Raw genomic sequence first — 21,321 nt, forward strand, 5'->3', positions numbered from 1 at the left:
AGAGAGGCATTTTGGTTCAGCCAGTCTAGTCATTACTTAGTTTGGCTTGACTTTTTCATTACCTGGCTAGACTGGCATTTGGGTGTTCCCAGTGGAGCAGTTTCTAACTGCAGCATTGTATATTTTTCTGGGCAGCTGTGATAAAATAACCCTGATAAGTGCTATTGCTTCGACTGGCATTTTGGTGCAACCTTTCTAGGTATGTTTAAACGTGGCCTGGCATGCTTAACTGTAATATGCTATTACGTGTCTAGACTGGTCTACATTGTGCAGCCAGTTGGACATGTTTTCATTGTGGCATGGCATTTTTAATAGCAAACCATAATAACATTTAAAGCATTAATGTTCCTGTGCACTGTTGGTGACTTGCGTGCATTGGATGTTTGGATTGGTGTTACCCTACAAAACAATTGCAAATGCTCTGGCCTTTTAGCCACTTTTTCTCAGAAGGAGTGCTGTATAATGCATTAAAACACATATTTATATTTTTCTTCTAGTGCAGTGTGCGGCGTACCCCTGCAGCAGCAAATTCGTGCATATTGCACAAGCGTGGTAATCTAGGCCGGCCAGAGTGTGGCACGACCTGTGAATTGTTGCCAAGTTGGGGTGGGCCCTCAGCATGGCTTGCAGCGGGGCCCCCACATTTGGTGTTACGCGACTGATTAACAGATGGCAGAAGCATTCCCACAGTAGCATAAAGATAAGAACAAGTAGTGAGCCAGTTTATGAGGGTGTAAACAATTAAGACATACAGGACAAAACAAACCAAACGGAACAAAATATATCTATATCTAAGAAAACAAATGATTTACAAAGGTAACATTAACCTAAAAGGAGCTGTTTGGTGAGCTCAAGATTGGAAATTAGAGTTTTTGCAGAGTGGTGAATAAGAAAAAGATTAATTTTTGTTTTGCTTTTGTCACCCCGAGTGGGACGGGTATGCCCAGACGTGGGTCCCGTGCCTGCTGGGCCTAGAGACCCAAGCTACTCCTCACTGATGATGCCGAACAAGGCTGACACATGTCTGGGGATGCTTGTGGTCTCGTGCAGAAGGGATGTGACCTAGCAGTTCGGGCTGGACTACCCCTCTGGGGGTGGGAACAAGCCTGATTTGCATATGGTCTTTTCCCTTTTGTAATGGCTTAGCAGGCGAAGAACGATGGTCTGGAGGGTTGCCCAGAGCAATTCCAGAGGTTAAGATTTATTCTAAACCTTCCAGCCATCACCTCTTTTGTTTTGCTTTTGTCACCCTGAGTGTGACGGGTATGCCCAGACGTGGGCCCCAGTCCTGCTGGGCCTAAAGACCCAAGCTACTCCTCACTGATGATGCCCAACAAGGCTGAAACATGTCTGGGGATGCTTGTGGTCTCGTGCAGAAGGGATGTGACCTAGCAGTTCGGGCTGGACTACCCCTCTGGGGGTGGGACCAAGCCTGATTTGCATATGGTCTTTTCCCTTTTGTAACGGCTTGGCAGGTGAAGAATGATGGTCTGGAGGGTTGCCCAGAGCAATGCCAGAGGTTAGGATTTATTCTAAACCTTCCAGCCATCCCCTCTTTTGTTTTGCTTTTGTCACCCCGAGTTGGACGGGGATGCCCAGACGTGGGTCCCGTGCCTGCTGGGCCTAGAAACCCAAGCTACTCCTCACTGATGATGCCCAACAAGGCTGAAACATGTCTGGGGATGCTTGCGGTCTCGTGCAGAAGGGATGTGACCTAGCAGTTCGGGCTGGACTACCCCCTGGGGGTGGGACCAAGCCTGATTTGCATATGGTCTTTTCCCTTTTGTAATGGCTTGGCAGGCAAAGAACAATGGTCGGGAGGGTTGCCCAGAGCAATGCCAGAGGCTAGAATTTATTCTCAACCTTCCAGCCATCACCTCTTTGTTTTGCGTTTGTCACCCCGAGTGGGACGGGTATGCCCAGACGTGGGTCCCGTGCCTGCTGGGCTTAGAGACCCAAGCTACTCCTTACTGATGATGCCCAACAAGGCTGAAACATGTCTGGGGATGCTTGTGGTCTCGTGCAGAAGGGATGTGACCTGGCAGTTCGGGCTAGACTACCCCTCTGGGGGTGGGACCAAGCCTGATTTGCATATGGTCTTTTCCCTTTTGTAACGGCTTGGCAGGCAAAGAACAATGGTCTGAGGGTTGCCCAGAGCAATGCCAGAGGTTAAGATTTATTCTAAACCTTCCAGCCTTCACCTCTTTTGTTTTGCTTTTGTCACCCCGAGTGGGACGGTATGCCCAGACGTGGGTCCCGTTCCTGCTGGACCTAGAGACCCAAGCTACTCCTCATTGATGATGCCCAACAAGGCTGCAACATGTCTGGGGATGCTTGTGGTCTCGTGCAGAAGGGATGCGACCTAGCAGTTCGGGCTGGACTACCCGTCTGGGGGTGGGACCAAGCCTGATTTGCATATGGTCTTTTCCCTTTTGTAATAGCTTGGCTGAAGAAGAACGATGGTCTGGAGGGTTGCCAAGAGCAATGCCAGAGGTTAAGATTTATTCTAACCCTTCCAGCTATCACCTCTTTTATTTTGCTTTTGTCACCCCGAGTGGGACAGGTATGCCCAGACATGGGTCCCGTGCCTGCTGGGCCTAGAGACCCAAGCTACTCCTCACTGATGATGCCCAACAAGGCTGACACATGTCTGGGGATGCTTGTGGTCTCGTGCAGAAGGGATGTGACCTAGCAGTTCGGGCTGGACTACCCATCTGGGGGTGGGACCAAGCCTGATTTGCATATGGTCTTTTCCCTTTTGTAATGGCTTAGCAGGCGAAGAACAATGGTCTGGAGGGTTGCCCAGAGCAATTCCAGAGGTTAAGATTTATTCTAAACCTTCCAGCCATCACCTCTTTTATTTTGCTTTTGTCACCCTGAGTGTAACGGGTATGCCCAGACGTGGGTCCCATGCCTGCTGGGCCTAGAGACCCAAGCTACTCCTCACTGATGATGCCCAACAAGGCTGAAACATGTCTGGGGATGCTTGTGGTCTCGTGCAGAAGGGATGTGACCTAGCAGTTCGGGCTGGACTACCCCCTTTGGGGTGGGACCAAGCCTGATTTGCATATGGTCTTTTCCCTTTTGTAACGGCTTGGAAGGCGAAGAATGATGGTCTGGAGGGTTGCCCAGAGCAATGCCAGAGGTTAAGATTTATTCTAAACCTTCCAGCCACCCCCTCTTTTGTTTTGCTTTTGTCACCCCGAGTGGGACGGGTATGCCCAGACGTGGGTCCCGTGCCTGCTGGGCCTAGCGACCCAAGCTGCTCCTCACTGATGATGCCCAACAAGGCTGAAACATGTCTAGGAATATTTGTGGTCTCGTGCAGAAGGGATGTGACCTAGCAGTTCGGGCTGGACTACCCCTCTGGGGGTGGGACCAAGCCTGATTTGCATATGGTCTTTTCCCTTTTCTAATGGCTTGGCAGGCAAAGAACGATGGTCTGGAGGGTTGCCCAGAGCAATGCCAGCAGGTTTAGATTTATTCTAAACCTTCCAGCCATCACCTGTTTTGTTTTGCTTTTGTCACCCCGAGTGGGACGGGTATGCCCAGACGGGGGGCCCATGCCTGCTGGGCCTAGGGACCAAAGCTACTACTCACTGATGATGCCCAAGGCTGAAACATGTCTGGGATGCTTGTGGTCTCGTGCAGAAGGGATGTGACCTAGCAGTTCGGGCTGGACTACCCCTCTAGGGGGTGGGTCCAAGCCTGATTTGCATATGGTCTTTTCCCTTTTGTAATGGCTCAGCAGGTGAAAAACGATGGTCTGGAGGGTTGCCCAGAGCAATGCCAGAGGTTAAGATTTATTCTAAACCTTCCAGCCATCATCTCTTTTGTTTTGCTTTTGTCACCCCGAGTGGGGTGGGTATGCCCAGACCTGGGTCCCGTGCCTGCTGGGCCTAGAGACCCAAGCTACTCCTCACTGATGATGCCCAACAAGGCTGAAACATGTCTGGGGATGCTTGTGGTCTCGTGCAGAAGGGATGTGACCTAGCAGTTCGGGCTGGACTACCCCTTCGGGGTTGGGACCAAGCCTGATTTGCATATGGTCTTTTCCCTTTTGTAATGGCGTGGCAGGCGAAAAACGATGGTCTGGAGGGTTGCCCAGAGCAATGCCAGAGGTTAAGATTTATTCTAAACCTTCCAGCCATCCCCTCTTTTGTTTTGCTTTTGTCACCCCGAGTGGGACGGGTATGCCCAGACGTGGGTCCCGTGCCTGCTGGGCCTAGAAACCCAAGCTACTCCTCACTGATGATGCCCAACAAGGCTGAAACATGTCTGGGGATGCTTGTGGACTCGTGCAGAAGGGATGTGACCTAGCAGTTCAGACTTGACTACCCCTCTGGGGGTGGGACCAAGCCTGATTTGCATATGGTCTTTTCCCTTTTGTAATGGCTTGGCAGGCGAAGAACGATGGTCTGGAGGGTTGCCCAGAGCAATGCCAGAGCTTAAGATTTATTCTAAACCTTCCAGCCATCACCTCTTTTGTTTTGCTTTTGTCACCCCGAGTGGGACGTATATGCCTAGACGTGGGTCCCGTGCCTGCTGGGCTTAGAGACCCAAGCTACTCCTCACTGATGATGCCCAACAAGGCTGAAACATGTCTGGGGATGCTTGTGGTCTCGTGCAGAAGGGATGTGACCTAGCAGTTCGGGCTGGACTACCCCACTGGGGGTGGGACCAAGCCTGATTTGCATATGGTCTTTTCCCTTTTGTAATGGCTTGGCAGGCAAAGAACGATGGTCGGGAGGGTTGCCCAGAGCAATGCCAGAGGTGAAGATTTATTCTCAACCTTCCATCCATCACCACTTTTGTTTTGCTTTTGTCACCCCGAGTGGGACGGGTATGCCCAGACGTGGGTCCCGTGCCTGCTGGGCCTAGCGACCCAAGCTGCTCCTCACTGATGATGCCCAACAAGGCTGAAACATGTCTGGGATGCTTGTGGTCTCGTGCAGAAGGGATGTGACCTAGCAGTTTGGGCTGGACTACCCCTCTAGGGGGTGGGACCAAGCCTGATTTGCATATGGTCTTTTCCCTTTTGTAATGGCTTAGCAGGTGAAAAACGATGGTCTGGAGGGTTGCCCAGAGCAATGCCAGAGGTTAAGATTTATTCTAAACCTCCCAGCCATCATCTCTTTTGTTTTGCTTTTGTCACCCCGAGTGGGATGGGTATGCCCAGACGTGGGTCCCGTGCCTGCTGGGCCTAGAGACCCAAGCTACTCCTCACTGATGATGCCCAACAAGGCTGAAACATGTCTGGGGATGCTTGTGGTCTCGTGCAGAAGGGATATGACCTAGCAGTTCGGGCTGGACTACCCCTTTGGGGGTGGGACCAAGCCTGATTTGCATATGGTCTTTTCCCTTTTGTAACAGCTTGGCAGGCGAAAAACAATGGTCTGGAGGGTTGCCCAGAGCAATGCCAGAGGTTAAGTTTTATTCTAAACCTTCCAGCCATCCCCTCTTTTGTTTTGCTTTTGTCACCCCGAGTGGGATGGGTATGCCCAGACGTGGGTCCCGTGCCTGCTGGGCCTAGAGACCCAAGCTACTCCTCACTGATGATAACCAACAAGGCTGAAACATGTCTGGGGATGCTTGTGGTCTCGTGCAGAAGGCATGTGACCTAGCAGTTTGGGCTGGACTACCCCTCTGGGGGTGGGACCAAGCCTGATTTACATATGGTCTTTTCCCTTTTGTAATGGCTTGGCAGACGAAGAACGATGGTCTGGAGGGTTGCCCAGAGCAATGCCAGAGGTTAAGATTTATTCTAACTCTTCCAGCCATTACCTCTTTTGTTTTGCTTTTGTCACCCCGAGTGGGACGGGTATGCCCAGACGTGGGTCCCGTGCCTGCTGGGCCTAGAAACCCAAGCTACTCCTCACTGATGATGCCCAACAAGGCTGAAACATGTCTGGGGATGCTTGTGGTCTCGTGCAGAAGGGATGTGACCTAGCAGTTCGGGATGGACTACCCCCCTGGGGGTGGGACCAAGCCTGATTTGCAAATGGTCTTTTCCCTTTTGTAATGGCTTGGCAGGCAAAGAACGATGGTCGGGAGGGTTGCCCAGAGCAATGCCAGAGGTTAAGATTTATTCTAAACCTTCCACCCATCACCTCTTTTATTTTGCTTTTGTCACCCCGAGTGGGACGTGTATGCCCAGACGTCGGTCCCGTGCCTGCTGGGCTTAGAGACCCAAGATACTCCTCACTGATGATGCCCAACAAGGCTGAAACATGTCTGGGGATGCTTGTGGTCTCGTGCAGAAGGGATGTGACCTGGCAGTTCGGGCTAGACTACCCCTCTGGGGGTGGGACCAAGCCTGATTTGCATATGGTCTTTTCCCTTTTGTAATAGCTTGGCAGGCGAAGAACGATGGTCTGGAGGGTTGCCCAGAGCAATGCCAGAGGTTAAGATTTATTCCAAAATGTTCCAGCCATCACCTCTTTTGTTTTGCTTTTGTCTCCCTGAGTCGGACGGGTATGCCCAGACGTGGGTCCCGTGCCTGCTGGGCCTAGAGACCCAAGCTACTCCTCACTGTTGATGCCCAACAAGGCTGAAACATGTCTTGGGATGCTTGCGGTCTCATGCAGAAGGGATGTGAACTAGCAGTTCGGGCTGGACTACCCCTCTGGGGGTGGGACCAAGCCTGATTTGCATATGGTCTTTTCCCTTTGGTAATGGCTTGGCAGGCGAAGAGCGATGGTCTGGAGGGTTGCCCAGAGCAATGTCAGAGGTTAAGATTTATTCTAAACCTTCCAGCCATCACCTCTTTTGTTTGGCTTTTGTCACCCCGAGTGGGACGGGTATGTCCAGACGTGGGTCCCGTGCCTGCTGGGCCTAGAGACCCAAGCTACTCCTCACTGATGATGCCCAACAAGGCTGAAACATGTCTGGGGATGCTTGTGGTCTCGTGCAGAAGGGATGTGACCTAGCAGTTCGGGCTGGACTACCCCTCTGGTGGTGGGACCAAGCCTGATTTGCATATGGTCTTTTCCCTTTTGTAATGACTTGGCAGGCTAAGAACGATGGTCTGGAGGGTTGTCCAGAGCAATGCCAGAGGTTAATATTTATTCTAAACCTTCCAGCCACCACCTCTTTTGTTTTGCGTATGTCAATGAGGGCTTGATGAGCCACTGTTTTAAAGGCTGATGAGAGACCAATGAGCACGAGTAGGCACAGGAATCCATCATCGAAGATACAGATAACCTTGTCTAACATTTGGATGGTGGATGTCTCTGTGCTGCATCTGGCCCTAAAGGCCTGAAGTTAAATTGGTAGGTATGTAGGAGGATATCGGTGCCAATGTGTGCTAGAAGTTGAGTGGTGACAATATCCTACCTAGGGAACGAAGGTGGGTAATGGGGTTATAGTTGTGTAGGTCAGTGTTGTTTTTTTTGGAGCACAAATACTTATCCAGTTTTGAGGGAAACAGGAAATGTACCTTGAGTGAGGGATGTATTGACGATAACCAGGAAATGATGAAGTGCTTTGAGGATGGATGCTGGTAGGAGGTAATCAGAGTAGTAGGTAGTTTTGGGCGATGCTAGGGATTAGTCAGGTCCCCTATGGATGAGGTTTAAAGGTGGTCCATGGAGATGTTTTGCACAGCAACCATTGGTGTCAGTGTTAACCTGGCGGTGTTCTCTATCCAGTTTACAGCCATCAGGGCTGGGGGTGTGGTCCAAGTTTCAGGGACAACTTGGCTGCACGTGGCCTTGCACTACCCTTCATTTTCTGGATTTCTGTGTTCCCTGGATGTTGGAGGGTCAGTGGGAGGTAGCAGTATGTTTGACATTTCTGCAGACTATTCTGAGATGTCTATCATCTGGTGCTGCTCCCACTCAAGGGAGTCTCTTTCTTCAGAACCTCAGCTAATTGCATGTCCTAGATGTGTAGAGGAGGTCCCAGACATGGCCTGCACCCCTTCCCCTCATTTCAAGGTACCAGGAGCGTACTCGCCAAGGTATGTGACGTATGAGGAGAAAATTAACCAACAAAGATCTGCACTGGGACCTTGCCCAGTATACATCAGAAGATCCATACCTGTTGAAGCGCCCATAACCAGACAACCCTGGGCAGCACGGTACCCTATCAGACAGCCGTACCAGCCTCTGATACGAAACGAAGAGTACCTACAGACGGTCCATGAAGTGACCCAAAGAGCCCTAATGGAAGGCCAGTGGAAATGATTCAAGGGCCTGAACAGACTCGTGAATGAACAAAAGCAGCTATCGAAGATAGCACGCCAGTGCGAGTAACTACGAAAATAAATATAATGGACACAGAGAAGAGACAATGTTAAAAAGTGAGGAAACGTTGCTACGAGACAAGATGGGAGCAACCGACCTGTCAAACGTGTGTAAATAGGCTTAGAACGCAAGAGGCAAAAGAAACGATACTGCTTGCAATGCTTAGTAGAAGATTAGAGCGGCAATCGCCAACCATATATCTACCTCAATAAGGCACATTATACAAGTGCAACTCCATTTTGTAAAAGCAGAAATGGACCCAGGCTGCCAGAGGCCTGACAGGCCAAGTTTCGTAACCCAGCCAAAGGCAAGAGAAGGAGCGGAATTGAAACTCAACAAAGAGCAGCTCATGCCTAGGAAATCGAGGTCAACCAGAGAAAGGAAGGAGAGCGTCAGCTAACAAGACTCAAACTTCAGAGCATACCAGCCTGCCTAATGAAGGTCAAGATAAGGGGGGCCCATGCAGGTGGCGAGGCTGAAACAGAATTAAATGCACTAAAAGCTGGAAACTGAAGCAGATTCATGGTGAACTAACACGTGACCAGCCAGGCGCGAAGAAGTACCACCGCCTGATGTCATCCAGGACCCGAGGATGCCATAACTTTTCCCGATAAGAGACTGCAATTTCGAGGCCATCCTTAGCCAACTAATTGACACATCGCCCTAAAACAGTGATTGATGGAAAGGAGGCAGGGTGAATCCTGGGGCACTAGGCACCTGGGTGTCCATTCTGTATGCTGTTGATTAAAGGGGAGATTTATGCTTAGGGATGTAACCTGCCCAATCACAATGGACCAAGTCATCTGAAGTCCTATAGATAGTGGAACCAATAAAACGTTGTACTTGTAGTGACGTCAATCACGTGTGGTGTGGTGGGATGGGCATAGACGCCCACCTGATAGTTATCCAATCCGCATGCCCTATTATCATATACAGATATAGCACCTATACTTAAGTTACCTTTCCTAACCATTTAAATTGCATGTCGAGTTTTTGTAGAGTTAGACGTCAATGATGATGAATATTGCCTATAAGAATTGCTGTTCAACTGAAGTTCGAGGATGTCGGAGCGAGACAGGTGATCGCAATGCTGCTGATTTCCATTTGTTTCTCTGTTTGATGTACTTATCATTAAACAGACTTCCCTTTGCCAACTTACTGAGTCCTCATTATTGAGTCGTGTTGGAGTAAATGAATCCTGCACCAGGAGGCACTGTCCTCACATGGTGCAGCTATCTTGTCTTACAAGTTCTAGAGGGTAAGCGCTGACAGATGTGTCCTCCATTACAGCCCAGGTCACTGAACTCAATGTTTTCTGGCTTTGTTGACTCTGCTCAAATCACCTAGGTCATGGATAGTTTCCAAATAATGTTGTATACTTGCTTCTGCCCAGTCTCTAAGGCCTAAACTTGGCTAGGAGACCAGCCGTGGATTCTGAACATGCACGTCTGATGGGAGGAGGAGAGGAGGAAAGGTGCAGTGTGCCCTGGTCTTCCCCTTGTGTCCACAATCCTTCTGGGAGTAACTCTGTTCTTTATGGGATGGACTGGAGTGGTGCCATGTTCTGGCCCACTGTGAAAAGCAGATACCATACAGTCCCAGGGCTGTGTCAGCAGCGCCTTTGCATCATCAGTTAGAATGGCTACAGCAGACACTTATGTTTGGGTGGGCAGGATATTGCAATAGGAGGACAGGGTTTCTGGAGGCCAGCTCCGCTTCTGATGTTGTCTCCTTGAGGCTGCTTCCTACAGCTGTTCCCTGCATGCCACCTGCAATGTGCCATCTTTGGGATTTTCAAAATACAAACATTCTGTACTCATGTGCAATGCTCTCTGACTCTGACCTTCTGTTTCGCTGTAACATTAGGTGTTATTATTTTCCCATTTAATGTTATTCAGTTCCTTAACATATGAAGTACGAAGAGCTGTGTGGACCCTATGGAGATTTGAAACTATGGCTTTTGGCTGCACACTGATCCCTGATGTAATTGCTTAATTGGATACACGCCATTCAACAGGCTAATATCTCTTCCTTGAGGGTGAAGGCCTTAGTGAAGAATGTGGCTGGAGAGTGACGCGTCAGAATCTACAAAGAGAGATGTGACTGACTAGCAATGGATCTAAAAAGTAGTAGTTGCAATGATGATATACATTTGACCCAGAAGCTAGTTCATTGCTACTCCTGATCACTCAGAATCTAGCAGGAGGACAATGGAAGGATACTGGAATTTTATACTGGTTTGTTGTACATATATCTTCTCATACACACTGACTGTGGCTAACAAAGGGATTGCTATTAACTCTGTGAGTAAAGATTTATTTATTTATACTGATTTTTTGATAAGTGCTACATGCCCCCTCAGAGCTCTGTGGGAACAGTAAGACACGTTTCTGGACTAGGCAATTGTTAGGCAAGGTCTTCCAGCGGGTTGTGACTTCTGTGCTTCAATGCTGGAATTGCTGAACAGTTTATGGCCAACATTATGGGTCAACATGTGTTCCTATGTGGGCCGTGAGATGTATGTGCTTTAATGCAGGGTTACCCTCACACATCTACAAATAGGCTGGAGCTTTGTATTCACCAAATACTGTGGTCAATTCTCCTGTTTGCAGGACATCTTACATGACAGAGAGAAATACTCATATGACTTATGGGCCTTGCAGTTAAAAGGTTTAGAGCAGAAGGGGCCAGATGACAGACACATCAGACTAGCACCAGGTATTGATCCCAAGACGTATGTCGCAGCTAAAGTTAGTAACTTACCATGTAATAAAGTTGCACGCCTCATGGGGATTGGTGAACATTTTCCATCGAGCAGTCGGAATCCCGTGGCGGTCCATGAATTCCTTGGAAAATCTTTTATTGGCTTCTAACTGGGCTGCCTTTGCTGTAGGACCAAAGCATCGTACTCCAGCCAAGGTCAAGTAGTCAACTATGCCTGGCCACGAAGGAAAAAGATAAAAACATGGGAAGCACAGCATATTTCACCAAATTCCTGAAGTTCCACAGATATGCCTGGCCACGAAGGAAAAAGATAAACACATGGGAAGCACAGCAGATTTCACCAAATTCCTGAAGTTCCACAGATATGCCTGGCCACGAAGGAAAAAGATAAACACATGGGAAGCACAGCAGATTTCACCAAATTCCTGAAGGTCCACAGATATGCCTGGCCACGAAGGAAAAAGATAAACACATGGGAAGCACAGCAGATTTCACCAAATTCCTGAAGGTCCACAGATATGCCTGGCCACGAAGGAAAAAGATAAACACATGGGAAGCACAGCAGATTTCACCAAATTCCTGAAGGTCCACAGATATGCCTGGCCACGAAGGAAAAAGATAAACTCATGGGAAGCACAGCAGATTTCACCAAATTCCTGAAGTTCCACAGATGTCATAGTTGTAAGCGGTTGCTGACATTTCAACAGCTCCTTCACTTCACAAAAGCAACAGTTTCACATTCTAATATAATTCACAGATCGGAATCGCCCTCTTCTGTACAAGGTGACTGCCGATGAAACATGCACACCAACAGACACATGCAACATGTTTGAAGAGGAGCTACAATTCTCACAATTCCCCTTTTTGGGAAAGGACTTGCTCAGTTAAATAGTCAATGGTCCATACCATGCAAAATTACGGTACAGTCTCGGAACACTGAATAAGTAATCCCGTAGGTGGCAGACAGAGATTCCCGAAGGTGGGAAAATTCCCACCAGTGGCAGACTGTGACACTGTCAGCTGATTGTTTGCAGGCAGAGTTGGATCAATATGGGGGAATGCCATGGGCAAATATGCAGCCCTTTCCCTCACTGCTCTGCCAACTGGCAAGCACTGCACTGCTTGCCAGGTGGCAAATCAGACCAATTTTAGATCAGCTCTGAGCAAGTTGGCGATGGAGTTGTGTCCAAGATGGCAGTGTGACAAGAAAGAATCTCTCAGAGTTCTTGTCCCAGATTATGGGTGACTGATCCCCCGGCCTACCACCCTTGACATTCAGCATGAACCAAATTGGCGGAGTGTTGGCACCCCACCCCCGAGAAGACTGAGAGCCATCATGAATGCTCTTATGCGAGCAGGTGTGGGGCACAGCTACTCGGCAGCGATCCTTATGGCAGAATCCTTACATCCTTGAGCAGCAGAGCCGAGTGGTCTAATGCTGCTGTAGGAGCAAGCCTCTGGAGTAACCTGAGAGCACCTGGGATGGCAGCGGGAGGTGCTGGTGACCCTGACAGGGGATGGTGTGTGTCCACAGGTGCCAAGGAGCAGACTGGGCGACTACCGGGGCCTCCTAAATCCAGAACAGTCAACATGTGCTGCTGGGGGTCAAGGCCGGCCAAGAGATTGCTTCAGGAAAGCAATGGAGGACATGCCAAGCAACACTGACCTGCATATGTGGAACAGAGACAAGGCAGGTATGGACTCAGCCCCAGAGACACTAAATGAAATTGAGCAGCCTCAATATGAATTTTAAAAACTTGCAATGAAATCAAAAGGCATGTAGGTGATGGTCGGTGGGTGGCAAGTAGAGGTCCACCCTTCCGTTCCCATGTAGGCAGAAACATGCCATTACCATGCCATTGAATGAATACTGTGCCCTGTATTGGCGCAAAGAGGGATGTACCTCCCAGTGTAGATCAGTGAGGGTCTTCGCCTGTTAGGGCGCTTTGTAGTTCAGCTTTACCGCCATGGTTTCTCTGGATGGAGTGGGAGAGAGCCGGTGGAGAGGCAATGCTGACATTCGGATGCCCGGAGTGAGACTGTTTATGGAAAGAAGTGGATGGGTGGGAACACAGCGGGGGCATCACATTCCACTCTGGGGGTTTTTCGTTGGAGTCCATTGATAATGATAGGGAAGCACACATGGAAGGCCTACTAGTTTTCTACATACCCATGTTCACATAACGTTTGATAGCTTGGCAAGTAGTTACATTGGATAAATAGTCCATGTTCAGTCACATCGTGTTACTGTGCATGGAATGTGCGTTTTTGCTTGAAAAGGTGATTTTATGGTATGACATGGAAGCTTCACATTATGCACTTCATATTTGATTCACAGCAGTAATAAAAACATAAAGGAAAAAGGAAACGACATCTCCCATGAAAATTGGAGGTAGAGAAGGTGGCACTAAGCTCAGTGGATGTGGTGGAGGTGGGCGGGGTGGCAAGGTGGGCCACATGGAAGCTTGGAAGGGGGAATTTGCTTCTTTCATTGATTGCTCTTTAGCTCAGGCACTGGGCAGAGCCTCGGAAGCAAGGATCGGCAATCCTTCTAAAGCCCTCAACGGGACCCTTTCCTTAGCCCCATCGTAGGCTAAATCCTGCATTCCCGAGGATAGTTTACAAACAGGGGCTTCTTTTAGTGATGTTGGTTTCAAGCACCCTGGGAAAGCCCTTTCTAAGCGGACGCACCTTGATTGGGGTGTGGGCAGCTGTAGATTCTTTTTTTATTTTTTTATTAGTGTGATCTGGTTAACAATAAACCTTCCACACTGAACAAGCAGATACATCTGACTGTGAGCAGTATTAGTGAGTGCTCTCAGAATATCTCTCGATCCATAGTTTTTTTGCACATATCCCTGCCTAGACATGCAGTAGAGGTGGCCGACCACATCATTGATGAATATATTGATATTGCTTTTCTATCAGAAACTTGGCTTACTGATGCGTCAGGTCCTGATCTATCATTGACGGTACCAGAGATCTTCTACATCATTTGCAAAAACCAGACCAGCAGTATAGGAGTGGAGTGGCCATTATATTTCAGTCTGCGCTTAAAGGGGTTGAACTGCTTATTTAATTTTTGATTAATTCCTGTACCTCTTATAATTGTAGTCTTCTTTTTATATCTCCCCACAATATGCCTTGTTTTGTGGAACAATTTCTGACTTTACTCCACTCTTCGCTGAAACATGTTGCAAATGCATTATTGATGGGGATTTTAATCTTTGGTTGTATGACTAGCAAGACCATTTAGTCTCAACTGTTAATCAGGCTCTTGAAGACTGTGGGCCTCATTTCGAGTCTGGCGGTAAGGCTTGCCGCCAGACTCGCAAAAAAATTACAAGCGCCTGACTTCCTGGTAACACCAGGGTATTACAACCCCGGTGGCCAGGATGTCAGGCGCCAGTAATTTTGTAAGTCCCCATTCCCATGGAGTCGGGACCAGGGAAGCACCGGCACCGCGTGAAATGATGCCGGTGCTTCCATGGAACTCTGCGGGCGGTTGAGACCCCGGTGGGCAGGATGGCACCTGCCTGCAGAGTCATAGTGTGCCGGTCCGGTAATAACGGTGCCGGTATGCTTACCGGCACCGTTGTTACCGGACCGGCACACTCATAATGAGGCCCTTAGAGTTCGAGCAAATTGTTGTAGTATCCAACACACAAGGGCGATCACATACTTGATTGGATATACAGAACAGGTTTATTGGTAGAACAGCTTGAGATCAGAGATTGTCTCTGGTCTGATCACTTATTTATACATTTTGCACTCACTGCTCCTGATTTGCAACCCCGCACATATCCTAGAGCCTTGATGGTTAATCGTAGCCTAAATAAAATGACACCTTCTTCTATAGTGCCTTTTCTGAAACATTTGAAGAATTTACCATCTGATTCCTCGCCAGATGACTTTGTACCTTATTCTCAGTGCTTAATATCTGAGCTGAATGGAATTGCCCTAGCAAGGAAGTGCAAATCCACTATTGGGACAGCTACAGTAGAGTACTGGCATTCTATGACTTACGAACCCTGAGGGCCAAAAAGAACAAGGCCTATAGATTACAGCAGAAGTCACTGCTTGCGTCAGATAAAGACACTTATAACCTTGTGCTACCCTGTGTAAAAAAGCTATTGTTCACGCGGAGTACTTTGGCGAACGCATTTGTAATGCTAGCTCTAATACGAAAGAGTTGCTTCAAATATTGAAAGAATGAAAAAGGCGAGGTATTGTACCAGAGAAGCAGGTGGTTAAGGAACAGATATGGTGTATCGGGATTCCACAGGCTCGGTTTGACAAAAGCACGATGCTAGAGATGGGTATTGATGCAAAGAAGTCTTGTGCACCGGCATGTGAGAATGGTTGCTACACTGCTGAGTGAGTTTAGGAAAATCCCGGAATCCGACGTGGTGGAAGTATTGCAGAATTTAAAACCTACTAGTTGCCCAGGTGATCCCTGTCCATCGATGGTTATAAAAATGTATGTGTGCAATAAGTCTTGCTCAGGCACTTTCGGACTTCATTAATGCTTCTTTTCAAGCTGCATATGTCCCGGCCACTACTAAACAAGCCTGGATCACCCCTTTAACAAAGAAAGCTTCCCTGGATCCAAATATGGCAATAAATTATAGACACATTACAAATGTGCCGTTTCTTTTAACATTTTTAGTCAGTGGCGTATTTACAAATCCAGGCTCACTGGAAGGAGCATAACCTTCTTGGCCCTAGGCAGTCAGGCCTACGAGCCTATCACTCTACAGAATAGGCCCTCTTGGATCTGAAATCCAGCCTATCCCTTAATATGGATCAGGGACATGTGTCCATGCTTTTATTACAAGATCTGGTGGATTTTAACATTTTAATCAAGAGAATACAGTCTGAGGCATTTTTATCAATATCTGCTGCCAATTGGATCCTATCTTTTTTATCAGACAGAACAGCAATAGTTGTTAATGGTGTAGTGGCAGGGAGTCCAGCTGAGGTCCTGTGTCATGTTCCACAGGGATCGTGCCTCTCTCCCACACTTTTTAATGTTTTTATGAAACCGCTGTTTGTGATGCTGAATGAGGAAGATGTCCTTTGCACAAATGTCGCTGATGATACATAGATACTGTTGAAATTGCCTGGTGATTATATATCTGATGTGGCTTTGATCAGTACTGTCTTTGAGCTCATTCAGCGTTGGATGGTGCACAATGGGCTGGCGTGCAATGAGACTAAGTCTGAGTTACTTCTCGTTGGTACACGACAAAGAATGGACAAACTCCCTACATTTTATAAGACATTTTCCAAAGCTGGTTCTCCAGTCGAGGTGCTCCCAAAGGTTAAAACCTTGGGCATCTATATAGAGTATACATTGTCCATGAAAGATCAAGTGAATTTCGTGACTTCTTCCTCAACATATTAACCGAGGTTGTTGAGCCGGATTCGGCCGTGCATGTCAGAAAGTAACGCTGCCATCTTGGCTCGTGCAATTGTGGAAGGAAGTTTGGATTATTGTGGTAGCCTGCTGGTAGGGACCACCCAGAAGAATCTCCTAAAGTTGGAAGCATTGCAGAGCAATGCAGTGAGAACAGTGGCTTGCTTAAAGTGCTGAAATCACGTTACCATGGCCAGAAAGGCCTTGCACTGGCTGTCTGTGAGGTAGAGGCTAAAGCTTAGGCTCCTCACAAGACGCATAAATGCCTGTTTGGTAAGAATCCAGTCTATCTTAAGCAGACACTGGGCTTCATTACGAGGTTGGAGGTAGCCATGCCCTTAATAAGGGCATGGCTACCCGCAAACTCGGGTCCGGCTCCGGATCCCGCGAAAGCGGAATTACCGGGCCATTCCGACCTTGGAGGGGCCAGTAATTTCCCTTTCGCGGGACCCGGAGCCGGTATGTCCCCATTCCCATTTGAGCCCCCATAGTGCTCAATTGGAATGGGGAGGATAGTAGCAGCGGTACCGTTCATAACGGTACTGTTGCTACCATCCTGTTCTGCTTGCGGGTGCCGCTCTGCACGCCTGGTGTGACCAGGCGTGCAGAGCGGCACCCGCGAGCAGAAATTGTAATGTGGCGGCATGGTAACAACGGCACCGGTAGCACTACCGGCGCCACTGTTGCCTTACCGCCACAGACGTGATGAGGCCCAATGAGGGTAAAACAGCATGCTAGGGTTTTAAGATCAAGCCATAGCAATCTGCTCTCTGTGCCGCATTTTAAACTGGAGAGAGCAAGGAGAGCAGGTGCTTTTAACTTTCTTGCACCAGATCTATGGAACAGTTTGCCTTCCCACTTGTGGTTGGAGACCTCTCTTGCATATTTTAAGAAGGCATTGAAAACATTATTTTTTACCTCGCCTTTGTCAGTTTTAATTGTGCTTTTTTAGTCTTGCTTATGTCGCATTCTTGCTTGATTCCTTGTCAGGTTTTTACTGTGTTTTTATTATTTTACTGTGTATTCTTGTTTTTATGGTGATTTATGCATTTACTTTATGTTTCATGTGTTTTACTGCGGGCTCGTATTTACGCCCGTTTGCCTCTGTGCCTAAGGCGCGCTATAAATGTGTAAAACAATACATAAATAAAAAAGAAACAATTCCTTACGACATCCCATACTGAATCTAAATAAGGTCATTACCGACATTTCGTTTCTACATACCATACATACGGGTTGAACTCATTACATCATAAACATATTCCACGCATACAAAACACAATTCATTTAAGTGGTTTCGAATTTAGGAGTTATATACTTCGATCATTTAAAAACCTCACTTGAGGAGACTTTTGATCTACCCGATACAACATATCCTCAAAACTCATTGGTGAGGACAGATCTGTCTACATGCACATATTTTTCATATCTCTCACTGAGTTCTGAGCACCGAGTTAATAAATGACAAGCAGTCTGAAGGGCACGATGGAACAATCTGCATATATGATATGAGAGATTAGCTATAACGCGCTTAATACCCAGCGGTTTCTAAGTACAGACCCGGGGATCGAACCTGTGCTGCTGCTGTGTCGTCCTGCTTCCAAGGCGAGCACGCTGCCACTGAGCTCTATCCTCCCGTTATTCATGTCATGACATTTTACTCCGAGGGCCAATAACTAGGAGTGAAGATAGACGATTATAATGGAGCATCATGCTGAATGTAGGTGGCTCTGTATCAGATACTACCGATAATATTGGGGTACAAAGTTGGAAACTGTGTTTCGAAGAGTTTTGTAAACTTTGTTTGTGGCCAGATAGTCCCCGGCATGCACCAGTCCCATCTATAAGCAGCCCTTATAGGCAGTTATTTCTTTAAACTGCAGTAGTCCAGGAAAGTATTCATTGGACAGCCAATGGCTTCATGGAAAGCGGTGCATGAAGTGATGAGCATAGCAAGCACGTTATTATCATTCTTTCCAAATGACATTAAACTGCCAAAGTGACCCAAAAGCGAAGCCCTACTACGGGTGATCATTCTACACAGAAGCAGGTTACGCCTGATGATCTTTAGTAAAGTGCCTAAATATGTCAGTCCCAGTTCCAATCTGGTGCCCTCAATAGGAGCGCCCCTTGGGAGACCCAAGGCAGAGCGCCAGATGTTCCCGTCCACCATGCTTAACCACTTCTCAGTAATGGATTCTAGCCCATGTAGAATACCTGCTATGATACTGGTCTTGTATATTTTCAATAATCCCTCTACAGAGAAAACAGGGAATGTGTTTATAAACCGTTTTATAAATTGAAATGTATTTATAGATTTAGTTGTAAACACAGGGCCTCAAATTACAACAAATGTTCATACTACTGAGGTTCACGCCAATCACCTGAAGTGATTTACCTGATCTGCACCAATCCCATCAATTCCCCAATAACAGGATCGCTTAGAGTTGTGCTTCCCACAGGTCAATCAATGTCTTTGTTTTGTTAAAGTGTATTCTAAGGTGAATAGCCTTGGAATATGTAGCAATGGCACCATTGCAATCCAATAGCAGTCCTGCCCAGTATAACTAGGTCATCGGCATAACCTAACCAGGAAATCTGGTTTGTGCCAACTCTGGGTGGAAAGAACTTTACTGATCTGAAAGCCTTGTGCATGTCGAGAAAATGTATAAATTAAAAAGCAGAGGCACCAAAATACATCACTGCCTCAAGCCATTGTTTGTATTGATTTGAGAGGAAAGTTTGCCGTATTATCGAGTATGATCCTTTCCGATGTATTGTGGTAAAGTTGGTCAATTAAGTGTAGGATGGGAATAGGCATGCCCTAGTTGAGTAATTTCCTCCAAAAAGTGAATCCACATTTAGTGTAGAGGATGAATTACACAACGTACTCCTCATCAGGTACTGCAGTGTCCAGATGTTATGGATGGCTCCGAAGCCAGTTTGCTGTGCATGTAAAAATGTGTGGCTTTCAGCCCAAGATCTCAGCTCATGCAACAAGATTGTACTAAAGATTTTACTAGGCCCATCTAGCATGGCCAGAAGGCGATAATTAGCCTGATCAGTCCTGGGACCTCTTTTTTTATGTATAGGGATTATTAGAGATCTTTTCCTGGATACTGCGAAAATACCCTCTGTAGCGATCTTTTTGAACATTGGGCGTATGCGGGAAGACCAGACTATCGTTATTTTTTATAACAATGTTAACTAGGCCATCCAGCCGGGGTGCTCTGGAAGGACTAAGATCTATAGTTAGGTTGTATATGTCCTCCTCCATATAGTTATTATCATATGCAGAATTATAATTATGCACCCTATTTCTATATCTTCTTTTCTAATGGCTTAATGGCATGCTGTCGTCTGTGCTGATCTCTATTTTTACTAACCACCATAATGTTAAGTCTAAGAAGTCTCTTCCGCAAAGCAATGTTACCGTCATGAATCCTAAGAGAATCGTTTCCTTTAGCATGTAGCCAGGTGATGGGCAATGTGACCGTTGAATAAGCGATGCACCACAGAGTGCCTATTATTTCATTACTATTCTTATTAGTAAGGTGTGAAATAGAAAGCAATCTGCTAATTGCATTGCTGTTGCACTTATTTCTGGTGCCCACTATCCAAATGATCAGATGTTTCCGATTATTGATTTGAAACAATCCAGGTAGAAGGTGGTTTGTGATCCAAGGAGGATTGATCACTAAAAAATGTAAGGGAGATGTCAAAGGAGATTGCTCGCTCCTTTATTGATACCCCCACAAACATGTTTCCCAAATTACTATATTTATCGGCAGTAAATTCCTTAAAAATATCATTAATCATGAAAAAAGCCGAAGTTAGACATAAAGCACTGTCCTTTCTTCCCCTGCACTGCTTGCTGCATCAAGTTAATATTAGTGGCTTTAGGATTATTAAACCTTTCCTGAGCTTTGTGTTCCATAATAGCCATTTCACATTATGCATTGAAATAATCACAAATAAGTGCCCCACTGTCACCATTATGACAAGATTGGTATGACTGGTTATAACGCGCTTAATACCCAGAGGTTTCTAAGCCCGGACCGGGGATCGAACCTGTGTTGCTCCGTGTCGTCTTGCTTCCAAGGCAGCACAGGTTCGATCGCTCGGTCCGCGCTTTGAAACCTCTGGGTATTAAGCGCGTTATAAATAACCAATCATACCAATAACATTGGTATGATTGGTGGCATTATTCCAAGACCATTCACATATGATATTAGATATGTGTGACGTCAACGAATGTGTGTAATTGGGTCACGTATATCAATGATCAAACATTCTCCATTGATATCCTTCATGTCAGCAGTTATTACACCAGATGACATGTAACACTTCCTCTCAGCTGTTTTAAATTCAAACGATTTATCCCCAATCAGCAATTCACTTCTAGGTCTTCCGCGATAGCGCTAAGAACCGAACCTAAAGATGACATGGTACCCATCCAGGACTAGCTGATTCATAGGCCAGGTCTCCTGAAGCACTATTAAATCATAATCGCATAAGAAGTCAAGGCCCACCTTGCAATAAACAAAATAAGAGCGGCATCTAGAGTTCCAGGAGATCAAACGAGTTCCTGTATATGGAAAAAGAAGGAACTCATCTTAGAAGATGGCTGCAATGCAGTGGGAAGCCAAGTAGGCATTGATCTTATCTACAATGCAGTGCGGAGCCAGGCCCATATAAGCATTGATTGGTGATCAACCTGCGGATGATGGTTAGTGCCAGGTGCCCCTAATCACTGCACACCAGGATGTACAAGGATCGGAAGATGTAAAGGACACATTCAGCACCATGCCCCTTCCAAGGGCATAACCCACTTTTAGGAAGTGTGATGCGAAAGACATGATGAAAATCAGCTGTGAGCTGACTATTAAAGTAAATGTATGCTATGATATGATATGATAGGTTATTCATAAT

At 46.9% G+C, this 21,321-nt stretch overlaps 1 protein-coding gene across 2 annotated transcripts in view; it reads right to left on the minus strand.

Moving 5' to 3' along the window:
* LOC138525980 (trifunctional purine biosynthetic protein adenosine-3-like) overlaps positions 1 to 21,321 on the minus strand; it is a 615,458-nt gene that overhangs the window by 545,551 nt on the left and 48,586 nt on the right. For both annotated transcript variants that reach the window (XM_069636272.1, XM_069636273.1), the window contains exon 3: positions 11,010 to 11,184. In XM_069636272.1, the coding sequence (XP_069492373.1) occupies positions 11,010 to 11,184 (175 nt within the window). The remainder of the gene's footprint in view (positions 1 to 11,009; positions 11,185 to 21,321) is intronic.

This window comes from Ambystoma mexicanum, chromosome 7p (assembly GCF_040938575.1).
Source record: "Ambystoma mexicanum isolate Mex_15411 chromosome 7p, UKY_AmexF1_1, whole genome shotgun sequence".
Lineage (NCBI taxonomy): Eukaryota > Metazoa > Chordata > Amphibia > Caudata > Ambystomatidae > Ambystoma > Ambystoma mexicanum.